The sequence below is a fragment of the Citrus clementina genome, unplaced genomic scaffold (genome assembly GCF_000493195.1).
Source record: "Citrus clementina cultivar Clemenules unplaced genomic scaffold, Citrus_clementina_v1.0 scaffold_6, whole genome shotgun sequence".
Taxonomy (NCBI): Eukaryota; Viridiplantae; Streptophyta; class Magnoliopsida; order Sapindales; family Rutaceae; genus Citrus; species Citrus x clementina.
Genome location: NW_006262139.1, coordinates 8,093,060 through 8,108,944, shown reverse-complemented (window position 1 = coordinate 8,108,944; position 15,885 = coordinate 8,093,060). Strand labels below are relative to the sequence as shown.

The window sequence follows — 15,885 nt, the reverse complement described above, 5'->3', positions numbered from 1 at the left end:
GGATTGTGATTTTTAAGATCCGGATCTGGATTCGGATCTTCCGGATCTTTGCGGATTTGGATCCCCCGGATCTGGAGTTTATTGCCAACCCTACACATGATCTGATTATGATATTATCTTAGCGTTAAAAAACCTTTTGATATATACGCATTTTTATTTATTTATGATCAAGATTTACATGATTATTATATTCTCATTTATTAACTATCAATCATATAAGTATGTTTGTCCAAATAAAAGATTAGATCTTAAGTTTAAAGTACTTTTAACACATTATATTGTATTAAGATATATTGCATCAATTATATTGTATTACGTTTTATTTGGATTATATAGCACCGCATTCCATTAAATTATAATACAATACCATGTTCGACGTGAACATATAATATGCGTTGTATTAGTTATAATAATATTTTATATTAATTACTGTTTATATTAAAATTAAAATTTAAGTTTATTTATTTTTTTATTAATCTTATTTATTTATATTTAAGTAAAAGTAAAATTTCTCACTAGTGGCTACCACTAACCACTACAAACCGTCGCCGACAATCAGATTCAGGTATCTATTGATGTCATTTTTTGTACCATTGGGGTCCTTAATTATAACCGAAGCTACTCAATGGTCCATGTATTACGGGCCAATGGATCTTCCATTTGCTTTAAATCAAATATCAAATTTTGGTCAAAATTTTAATTGTACATCTGCGGTGAACTAGAGCTCCATTGATGAAAATACTTTAACAGTTGCATAGATTTGACAATAATAATTCCAACAGTGTCCAAACGGACTTCAACGGACATAAAAACCGACAGTTGGTGGTGACCTTGCCAGTGGTCGGAGGTGCCTTCAATTAACCTTAATTCATAAATTTAATAACTAATAAAAAAATAAAGAAAGTGATGTAATGAAAATTTATTAAAAAAAAGAAATTAATATAATGCTATGCGACCTAAACCTGTGTGGAAGAGGGGTTGGGATTATTTCCATTTGAAAACATAGGATACCATTAACTTAATGTATGCCATGTAGTGTTTCAAACATGGTCTAAAGGGCTTACACTGTGTTATTTGGATTCTTATCTAACATTTGAAGAAATTTCAAGCAGGTACAGTTTTGGAACGTATTAATTACAAAGGTTGAAATTCAAATAAAATCTATGTGATGAGATGCTTCTTACATAATTTTTTAATTAATTGCTTAAATTTAATATTATTGTTAAGTAAGACGTCTGTTTATTAATTCAGTTAAACAAACACGTCGCATTTAGATATATAGTTTTTGATGCGATAATTTGTTTATGACAATCAATTATATTATATTAGCTTAAAAATAGATATGTTTAGGTAGGGCTATAAATTTTCTAGAAAATATAGTAAAAACATATTGAAAATTAGATTTTTATGAAACAATGTTAAAATTTTGTTAAATGGATCACACAATTACGATATTACAATAAACATGTCGGATTTGAGTTGGCGCAAATTTAATACGATAGGACATTACGAGAATGACATGAACACGAACGATTATCTGGCAACTCAAATTGCCAGCTCTAGTATTTTCCAATGGCCAATAAAAAATAATAATGATAATAACAAGAGAGAGAGCTCAACACGTCAACTTGTGCACAAGCAAAAGGCGAAGAATTTTCCGAATTCCGATTTGTAGCGGCGAAAGAAAAGTAAAAGGAAAGTAAAAAAAAAGAAAAAAAGAAAAGACGAGCACGTTCGTTATTTTCTCAAAATAAGGAACAAACTTAGAATATTTTTCCTTTTAAAAAAAATAATTTAATTTTAAAAAAAAAATTATCATTTTACAACTAAAATTTTACTGACATATCATATCAATATTAAAGGTTGCTGAAAAATATTTTTTACTACTAAAATTTTACGTCGTTATCAATTCAATATTATTCCGTTAACAATGTTAAAAATTTATTGATGTCATAAGAGTATCAAATATATTTTCAGTTGTAAGAGTAAAATTATCTGTTAATTTAATAAATAAATTATTATTTTATTATTAAATTTTTAAGAAAATTATCATTTTACTATTAAATTTTTAGGAGAATTATTATTTTACTACTAAACTTTTGGAGATAAAATTAATTTTTAACTTAATTTTTATTAAATATTATTTTTTTTAAATAAAATGATAATAAATTGATAACGGCATAAAATTTTGATAATAAAATATATTTTTTAATAAATTTTAATACTCACATAATATGTCATTAAAATTTTAATGCAAAAATGATAATTTTCCTTAAAAAAAAATTCTAAATCTGAACTTTTTAAAAACACAAACGCAAATGCAAACGCAAACGCGAAGTCTCGCAGTGTGCCGTTGAAAACGCGCTGTTGATTCATTCTCTTTCTTTTTTCATTTGGTTTTTTAATTTTCGTTTTTTTTTTGGATGGGATTGGCTTTGTTTATTATCTCTTTCTAAAGCTGGCCGGCCCCCCATCTCTCCATTAATCCCCCAATAACCAAAAAACGAAGAACCCAGAGAAAGAATTTAAAGAAACAAATCTGTCTGGTGGGTGGGATTTGATAAGTTGACGGGGGCGTGACGGCGACTGACGACGACGATGGGTGGGTTGAGATTACTAGCGTTGGTGGTTGTGACGGTGGCGGTGGTTCATCAATGGGCCGTCGGTGGTGGTGGTGTTATGGGAAACTTTGTGTTTGAAGTTGAGAATAAGTTCAAGGCAGGTGGTGAAAGAGAGAGGACGTTGAGTGCTTTGAAACAACATGATGCTCGCCGTCACGGTAGAATGATGGCTTCCATTGATCTTGAATTGGGCGGCAATGGCCATCCTTCTGCAACTGGGTATGTTCTTTTTTTTTTTTTCGTTTTTGATTGTATACTCATCTTATACATTTTATTGTTCATCTACATTTGCGAGAGGTTACATAAGCTGTATTCTCTTTAGAGATGTGATATTATAATATTAATGTTTTAAACCTTTGAGTTAGCTCTGCTGGGATATACTTGTATACCCGTGTGTGGTATTGAGTTATTGGTTTTAGGATTGATTTGACATCTTAGAAGAAAGATATCAACTTAACCATTTTTTTTTAATTTTTCCTTTTCATTCGATGCTCATATACATTTGCAACAATAATGTTTTAAGCATCTCTTTTAGCTCTGTTACGATACTTGAGTTGTGTGAGAAGTAGGTAGAATTTGAGGGGATAGGTTAAAACACCTGCGTTAGCTCTGATAGGATGTTTGGATACTTGTGTGAGGTATCGAGTTATTGGCGTTTGTTGAAATTTTGTTTGTGTATTTGCTTTTGTTTTATGATTTATTTGACATTTTAGAAGAATCATATAAACTTATTCATTTTATGCATATGCTTTTTTTTTCCTATTAAATATCTATTCATATACATTTGCAACAATTATGTTTTGAACATTTGGGTTAGCTTTGTTAGAATACTTGAGTTATCTGACGTATGTGAACACCTGCATTAGCACTGATAGATTACTTGGGTATCTGTGTGAGGTATTGAGTTTTTTGTAGTTTTTGTTTTCGATTAATGGTTGACTTCACATCTTGAAGAAAGATATCAAAATAAGCCTTTTATGGGTATCTGTATGAATAGACATTATGCTTTTTCTAATGTATTTGGATATGCATATGTATGTTTTTTTTTTTCTTTGGTTTGTAATGTTTTATGATTGATTCAGCTGCATTTGGTTCCTTTAAGAAAGAAACGAGCTTATCAGTTACATATGTGCTAGTAAATACAATCAAATGATTCTAAACACATATCCACTATGTCTCTTTTGACATTTATATATATGGTTATCTGTTATTTATATTTATATGCATGTATTTTCCAAATGTTGAAAATGATTAATGTTTAAGATATGCCAGATGAAATTGGTTTAGAGAAAAAAAAAAAAAAATCTGGTCTATTTACTTTTGATTTCTTGATGGATATGGTGAATATCAGTTGTTTTTTAATTCTTTTTCGTGTTATAACTATTTGGTTGACTTAAAATGAGTGAAAGCATAGCCAATATGTAAATCTCGTAATTTTTCTGGTATTAATTCAGTGAGAATTGGTTCCTTGGTAGAGTAATGTTTTCAGTTAAAAGTGTCATTATTGATTCTATCTTTTATTGTCTCACTTATATCTATGTGTGTGTATATGTGGTTATTATATGTTAATCCATTGTTTGGTTTGTGAGGGTAATGGAAGAAGATTAAAGAAAGTAAAATTATGAACATTATTCACCACTGTACAAACATGTTTGTACATTGCATTTTTGTTGCTAACAGTTCACTTGGTTTATCGATTAGGCTTTATTTTACTAAGGTTGGTTTGGGAACTCCAACGGATGAGTACTACGTGCAAGTTGATACAGGAAGTGACCTTTTGTGGGTGAATTGTGCCGGCTGTAGCAGGTGTCCCACGAAAAGTGATCTTGGTGTATGCTTTTTCAACTGAAATTTATTTGTTAACCTCTGGTCCATTGTATTATATTAATACATACTTCTTTAAGGGATATAACTGTGATAATTATTTGATCTATTAAACAAAAATCACTCTTCATTTTTCGGATCTTCATTGTTGTGATATTCTACTGCAGATAAAACTGACTTTATTTGATCCATCTAAATCTTCAACTTCTGGCGAGATTGCATGTAGTGATAATTTTTGCCGTACGACATACAACAATCGATATCCTAGTTGCAGTCCTGGTGTGCGTTGTGAATATGTTGTTACTTATGGAGATGGAAGCTCAACTTCTGGATACTTTGTGAGGGATATTATACAGCTGAATCAAGCATCTGGAAATCTTAAAACTGCACCATTGAATTCATCTGTTATATTTGGGTAAGTCACTGTTCAAAACATTATATTTGCAAAGGAAACACCTCTTGTTAACTTGGTCTGTGTGCATTTGATTGTATCCACTGTACTATATATGCAATTATCTTTGAATGACAACCGTGTTAGACCACTTGTTTCATTTGTCTCACTTAATCTGGGTTTTAATTAGCGGCTATATTCTGGCCGCTGTAAAAGGAAGACTCATACATGCATCAATATAAATATAAAGATTCTTGGTCAATGCTGCTTGTGTACCTTGTCGATAAATGACCCATGAAATCTGAAGGGTTGAATAGGCTCATCTAAATGGTTTGACCTAGCTATCTGCAAAGGTTTACCTCTTGTTCACTTGGTCTGTGTGCATTTGATTGTATCTTCTGTACTATATATGCAATTATCTTTTAATGACAACTGTGTTAGACCACTTGTTTCATTAAGCATATTGATGCAAAGGAGGTAATAATCCCAAAACAGGGGTGTCAAAAATACCCGCCCCGGTCTGGAACAGGGTGATGTGGGCTGGGTAATACCCGGTTCGGAACAGGGTGATGTGGGCTGGGTAATACCCGGCCCGGTTTTGGGCATCACTTGATAAACCTGGAACCCAGATTTTATTAAAAAATATTATAAAATTATATTATTTTAAATAATTATATTTATTTGACTCATTTATCACATATATGTAAAGTTTTAAATAATTATATTTATTTGACTCATTTATCACATATGCGTAAAGTTTTAAATATCTAAAGTTTATATTTTCATGTCCAATATCATTGAAATAAATTTAAAAATAGGGTACAAAACCCAGATTAAGAACCCAGCCCAGTGCTAGATCCGAGCCGGATCGGCATTGCGATATCTGGACCTGGACTTGGATTTTGCCAACCCTATCCCAATATCTAGGAAATCTTGTATAATATTTACTTGTTTTACAGGTTTTTCTAAACAATATATGTTTTGGAATACTTGTGGTTCTCCTATAGGGTTCCTAGATATCTATTTTATTTATTTATTTTTTCACAAAAAGAAAGAAAGCACAAAATAATCTATTCTAATTTACTGATAGAAGACCATCTTGGACCTTTGAAATAGCAAAGCCCTAGCTATTATTCTGGCAATGAGGTTAAACAAAAGCTTTTTCGTCTTTTCTTCATTTGTCTCTATCGCACAAGTCAATTCTTCACAAAGCAACGATTTTTCCATTGTGTATGTTTGATTCTACCAACAATTTTTACCCAATATGGTTTCAGTTTATCCATTATTTAAAAAGTTGAGTTGACACTTGAGTTTTCTTCTACAAATAATAGTATAGATGCATAACTCCTAGCTGCCCAACACAAAGTGGCTTCACACCTGCCTCTATTACTTTGCAGTTGATGCCCATGCATCTTGGAATTAGCTGATGTTATCTTATGACATAGGCTTGAGCTGGGAATGATAACAAATAATAAAGTATTTTTCGGATTAGTATATTTGGATGATATTTTGGGAGGAGTTCCTGTTAGGAGCTCATTGACGTATACTACTATAAGATTTTGGAGTCTCCTTTTTTCACATGTATGACAGCTTTCTTGTATCATTCCATCGCAACGTTATTACGCAATAAAACTACTGTCTTCCCCTAACTGAACTTTTGGAAATTAGATACTTTTTCTTTTATTTTCCCTCTTTTGAGAGCTTTATGAATTCTCTTAGCATTGTTTCTTGGATATGGCATGATGCATAAAGGAAAATGGGATCCAGGAGACAAAAAAAAAAAAATGGAGATCTTTTATAATGTAAAGTTTTTTTTTTTTTTTTTAATTTTTTACTTGGGTTTAAAAAAGAAAGTTATTTATTGCTTATAAGTATTGCTTATGGAACTTATGCTATCCCATGTCATGATTTGGGGAATTTTTTGCTGCTTGTCCATTTTGGCTGGATCACATCAGTGTGTGCTTCCTATGAGATGCAAAATAAGATCATATTCTCTGTTGATTGTTTTCTAGTGTCTGCTAAGCTGGTATACTTCTGCTTTTTGGCGCCTTTCACTTACTCAGTTATTCTTACTGATTATGGTAATGTTATCTCAGTTTTTCCTTCAATTTTAGACATCTTGCTCTCCTTTCCCATTGTTAGCAATATATGAGTGTTTATTTTTTAGTTTTTAAATTTGAGAGCTTTGGTCATGTTTTTGTATGTGGTCTAGAATCATGATTCATCAGTTTGCATAAAATTGTCCTGTAATACTCTTCTATGCTTTATAAAAGTTTTCTTTTTCTGGATAGTTGTGGAAATAGACAATCTGGGGACCTAGGTTCATCTACCGACGCTGCAGTTGATGGAATACTTGGATTTGGACAAGCCAATTCATCCCTGCTTTCACAGCTGGCTGCTGCTGGAAACGTCAGAAAAGAGTTTGCACACTGCTTGGATGTTGTAAAAGGAGGCGGAATCTTTGCTATTGGGGATGTGGTGTCACCTAAAGTTAAAACAACTCCAATGGTACCAAATATGTATGTCAAGCTAACTCAAAGTTTTAGTTCGAGCTGTGAAATTTATAGTTTATATGCATGATGAGCTGCTACTATTTTTCAATTTCTACTGGTGTCTTATTGAATATTGCCAACGTTAAGTTTTCTTTTCCTTTTTTCCCCGCTCCTAATTCAAAAAAGCTTAACTTATTTTGTGTCCATTTAGGTATGGATAAGTGATCTGAGGGTTTTCTATATTCATACTTGTTAATGATTGGCAATTTTTTTTCCTCACATACCACAAGATTACTTATATTTTTGTTATTATGCGGAGTTTGCAATAATTATTAAGGAGGTCTTATCCGTAGCTTTGTGTTCTATTCCCTCCATTAGGATGTCTTGACTTATGAATTTTCTTATATTGACCTATTAACTATTGTAGGCCACATTACAATGTTATTCTGGAAGAAGTTGAGGTGGGTGGTAATCCTTTGGATCTTCCAACATCTCTACTTGGCACTGGAGATGAGAGAGGTACAATAATAGACAGTGGTACAACCTTGGCATATCTTCCACCGATGCTTTATGATTTAGTATTGAGTCAGGTACATACTACTTGTAGCGCTCAGATGCTTTCAATAATAATTATGTACAGTATGATTTTCTTCTAGTATTTCTCTGAAAACTTACACAGCATTTTTTCTATAGTTTAGATTTTGGATCGCCAGCCTGGATTGAAAATGCATACTGTTGAGGAACAATTTTCTTGTTTTCAGTTCGGTAAAAAGTAAGCAGTTTGAATTTCTAAGAATTTGTACTATTGCTATTTTGTTTGAAATTCTATGATGTCAAATAATCTAGTATATCTCGCTTATTGTTAGTTTTGTCAATCAAGAATACTGTTTCAAACTGTACATATAGTCTTGGAAACAACTGGCTATGCTTAATCCTTCTGGTGGCTTTTGAATTATAAAATGAGAAGGTACTTCTGGTGGTAAATGCTAGTCTGGACGAATAAATAACTATACTTCGATTTGAAAGTGATTGATCTGACAATATAATTTTCAACTGAACTAGTCCATGATAAAATATATAAAGTGGCTTTGTTTAGATTATGATCTGCTAATCTTTGTGACTTATAGATACTATTGGGTTGGTGCAATTGAACACGGACGAAACTTTTAGAAAGTACTCTGTTTACTTAATTGGTACAAATGATGTGGTTGTGATCCTTTTATTGAAATCCTGCATAGGTTGCAATGAGGTATAAAATAGCAGCATCGAAGATTAGTGGTTTACTACTGTCTTACCTGAAATCTTAATATAGGTAATTGGGATGAGTTGTTGAACATGTATATGACGCTCAACCTTAGCTTAAAAAATTAAAGAAGGGAAAAGATAAATGCTCCATCAAAGCTATCCTAGATGTTTTAAGTGCTTGGAGGAGACTTCACTGCTTGATGTATTCTTCTTATTAGGAAGCAGCATTCTAAATCGCAACTCATCTTCTAATTAGTTGTTTTTTTGCCCTGTTGGACCTAATGGTTTGTTTTGGAATCAAACAGACGAACTTGTTTTGCAATAAGAGTAAGGCTATTTGCACCCTAAATAATACTATAACATTCTAGTACTAAACACACTCAATTATCAAATTTAAATTATAATTTTTTACTCTGTACACACAATAGAATTCCAAAACTACCCTGAATAAATCTTTTTGTTTCTAATTCCTTTCCTTTTTCCTTGCACACCATGAGATTGATAACACGAAAACATCTCAACCTCTTTAAAGATTTTTTATTAATTTATAAAAACTCTGTTTACCATATAAATAACTCCCTCTCTCTCTTACCAATAATTGGGTTTCTTATATGGCTGGGTTTTATGGTGATTGTTTTACTGTATTTGTTTTTAATTATTTAATTCTAAAAAAATTGAAATCTGTTAGAAACTAGCTTTATTGAATTTCTGGAGTTAATTGCTTTTAATCTCTCCATCTTATTAAGACAAGCGACAGTACATGTTAAATGGTTGTTAGCTGTTAAGAATTAAACTAAGTTATCCTTTGTGTAAATTACTCTTAAGGATATTTTAGTAATAAAATAAGAGTGTTCAAAGTATTTTTAAGAGTCCAAATAGCCCCACCCTTTGGATAAGCAATTTCTGTGAAGGAATTTAATTCAAGAATTACACAGATTTTCCTCACTTTTGTTTGTTTATTTATTTATTTTTTTTTGGCTGTATAATGGCAGTGTTGACGACGCATTTCCAACGGTTACGTTCAAGTTCAAGGGTTCTCTTTCTTTGACAGTTTACCCGCACGAGTATTTGTTTCAAATTCGAGTAAGTACAGCTCTTTGTAAAATTTATTAATAATTGCCATGTGCTATTCATTGGTTTCCAATCAGCCGGAATGTTCATATGCCGAAAATGGTTGCTTAATATTTTGCGTGCACATATTGGACTCTTCATTTAATGCCTATCGACTTCTAAATCAAAAGTTTGTTATGCTGGCAAAAATACTGTCTGAACTTTCAAATTCTTCATTTAGTTTGAAGTGTTTGAATTACTATTCTTATTATTATTTTTTGTATAGATTTGTCGGTCTGAACTTTTAATTCTTTCTGTCATTTAGATATCTAATTAGAAATCATTTTCTACTACTGCTGTTTCTACTCAGTATGCAGATAGTAAGCGATTTAATGATTTCTTAAAGTTATTTAAACCTCTTTGTGTTTCTTTGAGGTACGTACATAGCACATTTGTAAGAAATGATGCAGTTATATTTCTTATTAATGAAATCAATTATATATAGAGCTTTGAATGTTTCTTCTAAAATTTAAAAAGAAAAAAGGGAAAGGGGTTGTCTTTAAACAAGCTATCACAGTTTGTTCGCCCTTTTGCTCTCTCTCTAAGTGGTATGCACGAAGTTTTATTTCTTATTGAAACACCATAAACAAAATTTGGATTTTATTTCCCATGAGGGATGTTTAATTAATCAGTCATTTTTCATGATCATCCACAGGAAGATGTGTGGTGTATTGGTTGGCAAAATGGTGGTCTACAGAATCATGACGGGAGGCAGATGATTTTATTGGGAGGTACCGTCTAGAGTTGCTTCATGTTAAATTAGTGTTTTTCTCACTCGATCATGTTGTAGGGGAAGGTACCTAATTAAATTTAATTTGATTCATGATCGCTGTTACTCCCTAGACCTGATTGCCGGAAACTTACTGATCAGATCAGAACCCCATAAATTGGGATCATAATGCTTAAGATTAAGTCTTCAGTTTGCCATTATAGCACTCGAAATACCGTACTTGTGAAATGAGCTCTGAAACAGTGAAAGATTCCCTTGAATTGGCATTTACTTTTGATAATAAATTGTATCTATGTCGAGCTTGGTGATGGCTTTATTATAAATTATTGGTCATTTTGTTCGTAAACTTATGATGTTCTTTCTAATTCAGATTTGGTGCTTTCAAATAAGCTAGTTGTATATGATGTACAAAACCAGACCATTGGATGGACTGATTTCAACTGTGAGTACTTTATGTTGTTTGAAGTTTTCTCTCTTTCTTTCCATTTGTTTTCCAATTTATTGCTATTATGCTATTGTCACGCATCCTGAATTTGACTAGGACAGCCTGTTCATGTGATTTTATTCAGCGGATGATAGGTACTAAGAACTTACAATTTTTATATTATTTCTTTTATTGTATTTTTTTGAAATTAAATTAATTAATAAGTTTTAGTGCTTGTCTAGTAACTAGTGAGAGGACTACTGAAAGTACTCTATAAAATGATTCAACAGCAGACCTTCAAATAAATATTTTTTACAGACATAAGCAATTGCTCCGTTTTCGTTATATTAACAATCCTATATATGTAGACTGATCGGAAAAGAAATGTAGATGAGACGTTAAAGAATAATAGATGAAGCAGAGTTCTCCCATAGGACTTGTTATGTATGACTTTCATTTGCTCATATGGTGGTGATATATGCTATAAGTAAATGGGTGGTTAAAATTTCAGGCAAGCAAGTCCTTTTTAATGTATAGCATTATTGACCAACTGTAGTTATCTTTCCCAATACATTTTGTTTGTGTGTTCGCTCTGTTACTATTGCCAATCCATTGTGCAAGAATACTGACATTTCTCAAATATTTTCGTTCTTTTTAGGCTCTTCGAGTATCAAATTAAGGGATGAAAAGTCCGGAGCTGAGTATTCTATCGGTGGTCACAATTTGTTATCATCAGCTTTTAATTTGACAGTTGGAAGAATATTTATGTTCTTGCCAGTATTGTTCGCATTGTTGCAGAGTTTTAGTGCATTTTAATTTTTTGCTGCAAACCGGTATGGCATTCTCTTGATTTGTTTGTACCATAGTCTGTAAAATGGTGAACGTGCATTTGATATAATTTATTCTTGAATGCAAATAATGAATTGATTTTTTTTCCCCAGAACAATTGTGTTATTTGTTTTAACAACATTTACTGACTAATGAAAATTCCATTTATGTATAGATACTTATGCTCTAAATTTTTTCCATTCAAGTTCACCGCTGGTTCTAGATACTCTTTAAAGCTCTACTTATGAAAGTGGAAGTGCTTTTGGCATTGTACTAAAGGGTGGGCTGGACACTCTCACAAGTTTGAGAAGTGCTTCTTACAGGAACTTTCTATGAATGGGGGATTTCTTCGTATGGATGATGAATTATCACAATTTTAAATGTTGCCATTTCACATATTAACTGCTTCTGTGAAACGAGCAAAGATTTCGTTAATAGCAGCTAAATCGGTAGTACAATTATTGATGCATGACAAGATCCTCTTCTTTAGGGGTGGGGCGATTATTTTAGTCGGTTCGGTTCTAAATGGAACTAAATTGAACTGAACTGTCAAGTGTTTTTTAAAATAATAATTTAACTTGAATCGAATTGGTTCGATTTCCGGTTCGATATGATTTTAAATCGTAAATTTCTTTGTATTTTTTTTCGGTTTTCAATATTTTCTCATATAAATAAATTATTATTATTATTATTTTAAAATCATCATACCATTCACCCACGCATTCACCCAAGCAATCATATTTTGAGTTATCTGTGTTTTGTTGGTCATTTATAATTAAGATTTATTGCCATGTTGTCTTAGAGACTTGGCCAAGCGGCTACCACTCAAGTTCTAATCCCAGGAGGGAGTTCTACTCTTAGGAGGGATAGGAGGTTCCAAAAAAAAAAAAAAATTCCTAAATTCATCAAAATACAAAACAATTTTAGTGATAATATTTTCCAACCAAAAAAGATTTTGATGTGATTATAGGGCAATGTTCACTAATACACAATTACTGAATATGATATTATGATATAATTACAATAACAAATTTGCAGGCGAGTTTCACAAGGTTGTCCTCAAGAACTGTACAACAAAATAGAGGACTGCCAAGAACAGAGCAATTTGGTATAAATCTTTTTGGAATCCGTCGTCCCTTTGGAAGAACTGAATCAAATCAAATGATGCAACAAGTCAATTATTGATATTAATAAGAGAATACAATATTCATATTTACGTAATTCAAAGTTGATGAACAGAAAAATATTCAGAAGGGTTAATTTCAAATTATTTCTACTGCGAATTGACTATCTTCAAATTGCACCCTTACTTTTAAAATCCTCAATTTACCCAAATTTTTACTAAGAAGACTAAAAAAAAAAAAAATCAACAATCCACCCCTATTTTTTCCTTATTTTTTGACCAAATATAGAGGTAATTTGAGGTTTCCAAAAATAAACTAGTGATTTGAAGATAATTAATTCGCGAAAGGAGTAATATCTTTTCAGAATAAATTTAATGGCTAGCTATAGAAAGATGAAAGCAACTTAATTGTATCAATTGTAAATCAATTGGAATAAGAAACTATATAGTGGTAGGTGAACACTTTTAATCCATAGCTTTTGTGAAAATGAATCTAGCTATCAAGTAAAATTGAGCAGATGATTAGTAAATTTCAGCTGTCAAGAAAGAACTAGACGAGTCTCATATAGCAAAAGCAGAAGTTGGTAATGCTTAGAGTGGGTGATTGATAATGTTATAACTGAAGCAAAAGCTATATATATAACATTAGATGTCAAGCAAAAGCAAAAGCAAAAGCATCTTGAATCAGAACTCACCTTTGTTGGATCACCAGAAGGGTCTGGATATATCCCCAAGTTCTCTTGCTCGGTTGAAATCTTGCTTTTGAAGTTGTTGATGAGATCAAGTGAGTCTTTTCCAGCCTCAGTTGTTGCATAAAGACGGTGCGATGCCCAGAAAAATGCCTGAGCAACGGGTGATGAAGCTGACAAATCCCATAACTCTTCATGCTCAATAACTTGGCCGCTAATCTGGTTTAGTGTGAACTTCGAATGAACTTTTACTGTGAGATCTCCGCCAATATTTGCAATAATAGACTTAGGCTTCCCCCTTAATGTCCATTTGATACTCAACACACTTGTCGACAGCATTACCATTTCCTGCACGGTCTGAATCAACAAGAAGAAAAATCAAACAGTAATTCAAATTGTAATCAATAGATCAATACAAAAAAAATGTAGAGTGTAATGTAATATGACATCGCTCAAGAGCTTGAGAAATTAGAAAATCAGTATGAATACATGACCATCAGTATGTACTAAGTAGAAAAATTATTTTGAAATTAAGTTCAAAATATGCGAAAATCGTTCTTGCTAAGTGATCTGCTTCAAAGCAAACGCAAGAAAACAGTCTGTGGATTTCCACAAGCACAAGGACGCACTTATACAAACAAACATTGCAGGAAATATCAAACACTAATTCAAATTTTAATCAATAGATCAATAGAAAGAAAATGTAGAGAGCGTAATTTAATATGACATAGCTCTAGATCTTAAGAAATTAGAAAATCAATATGGATACATGACCATCAATATGTACTAAGTAGAAAAATTACATTGAAGTGATCTACTTCAAAGCAAACACAAGGAAGCAGTCTGCAGATTTCGATTTAGCAGAGAAGCACTAAGCATAACACATGCGGGTTTGCACAAACACAAGGACGTACTTAATTATACAAACAAACATTGCAGGATTCAGGACGGTAAGCCATTAAACTATGAAATGCATCAATTGACATTGTGTTTCCATATGGAATGAGAGTTTGTATTGAGCAAGGCAGCTAAAATGTTGATGCCACTTAAGTAGTAAAACAGAGAGAATCAGATAGAATCCTCACCACGGAAGGGTTATCAAGAGCAGTGGTTGCCCATAGTTGTCACTTGTACTTCTCACGACCAGTAAAACTTCTTGTTGGATTCTGCAATTATGCTACCAGAGCATAAGATTTAACTATAAAAATTCTTTTCACTACGAGCAAATTAGAAACAAGCAACATAAAAAAATCAAATTCAATCATATAGGAAGATTGAAAACTTTTACCCTGAATTTGTGTTGTGAGGGAAAGGTAACACCAAATTTCATAAAACAGGTATCTTAAGCAATTACCTTAACCCCACTTCTATATAAGACAATTTAAAGAGGAAAAATTGAAAGCCATTGATGCCTAACAAAAGGGCTTTCTTAACTGTATCCATTGCCATCACAGCTAAAGTATATTAAGCATTAATTAGTGTACTAATAACTAATTCATGAACTAAATGAGCGTTGAAATGAAAACAAATTAGTCACCTTGTATTTGACAGACACTGCAAAAGTTCCAAGGGCACGATTGCCTTCGCGAAGCTCAAGGATATCGCGAACGAGTTGCCTTGCTGTAGACTCAACTAAGGGGCTGCTAATGCACTCAAATTCGTTACAAAGCTCACCAAAGTCCATACCATCAACTATTTTATCAGCCTCTGACTTCTGGTTTTGTATGGACAACTCAGTACTCGTCGTAGAATCATTAGTGACTGCATCTCGTTGCAACACAGCATAACATAGTATGTATGTATTCACTTTGCTAAGCTAATTTACATCTCAATAAATATTCTCAAGGAAAAAATGAATAAATATATAAACAAAATCATAATTCTGAGTGTAATATATATAACGCTTAATATTCATTACCTCGCAGTGTAAAAGGAGAGTGGTGGTGGTGGTGGTGGTGATGAGATGACGATGATGAGTTGGCAAAAGGGTTGAAGGTGAAAATGCATTTTTTACTGTTGGGGTGGCTCCGGTAAAGAAAGCCGCCGTTGGTCGGAGAAGGCGCGGTGGCGAGAGCGGATGCAACGGAAGCACAAGCACAGGCACTCATATTTTTCACTTTCCATTATGGTAGAAAGTGCATATGGGGCTAGCGTTTGAATAAGAGCCGTTACTTCGTTTTTGTGATTTCTAATTTTTGGATAAGGTGTGTAATGATATCTACCACTTGTTTCATTTCGTCCTCTATTGATATTTAGATTTTATAACGGGTGTGCTTAGAAATGATGACTTTCTTTGTTTTTTTTTTTTTTTTTTGGAGGAGTCCATTAAGTAAGGGATTAATGACTATGACACAATAGGACGTATTTTAACGATCAATTTGGGCCACTTCGGCCTTGGCCGAAGTGGT

General features: G+C 32.5%; 2 protein-coding genes across 2 annotated transcripts; one reads left to right on the top strand and one right to left on the bottom strand.

The window, feature by feature from the left end:
• Positions 1 to 2,284: 2,284 nt before the first annotated feature.
• On the top strand, positions 2,285 to 11,772 carry LOC18039144 (aspartic proteinase-like protein 2). Its single transcript, XM_006428551.2, has 10 exons — positions 2,285 to 2,840; positions 4,323 to 4,452; positions 4,613 to 4,860; positions 7,128 to 7,355; positions 7,756 to 7,918; positions 8,027 to 8,100; positions 9,566 to 9,656; positions 10,339 to 10,414; positions 10,784 to 10,855; positions 11,496 to 11,772. The coding sequence occupies exons 1-10, from the start codon at positions 2,599 to 2,601 to the stop codon at positions 11,651 to 11,653; spliced, it is 1,482 nt and encodes a 493-aa protein (XP_006428614.1). The 5' UTR covers positions 2,285 to 2,598; the 3' UTR covers positions 11,654 to 11,772.
• Positions 11,773 to 12,640: 868 nt separating this feature from the next.
• LOC18039439 lies at positions 12,641 to 15,649 on the bottom strand. The gene is given in 5 exon segments (XM_024181852.1): positions 12,641 to 12,812; positions 13,484 to 13,834; positions 14,563 to 14,643; positions 15,015 to 15,238; positions 15,396 to 15,649. Coding segments are annotated over 5 exon segments (948 nt in total). The 5' UTR covers positions 15,586 to 15,649; the 3' UTR covers positions 12,641 to 12,710.
• Between the last annotated feature and the right edge of the window lie 236 nt (positions 15,650 to 15,885).

Excerpts from the sequence above, each read along its gene's own strand:
- LOC18039144 (XM_006428551.2), top strand. The coding sequence starts at position 2,599 with ATGGGTGGGTTGAGATTACTAGCGTTGGTGGTTGTGACGGTGGCGGTG. Across the intron at positions 4,453-4,612 it reads CCACGAAAAGTGATCTTGGT|ATAAAACTGACTTTATTTGA; the intron begins GTATGCTTTTTC and ends ATTCTACTGCAG. Across the intron at positions 7,919-8,026 it reads ATGATTTAGTATTGAGTCAG|ATTTTGGATCGCCAGCCTGG; the intron begins GTACATACTACT and ends TCTATAGTTTAG.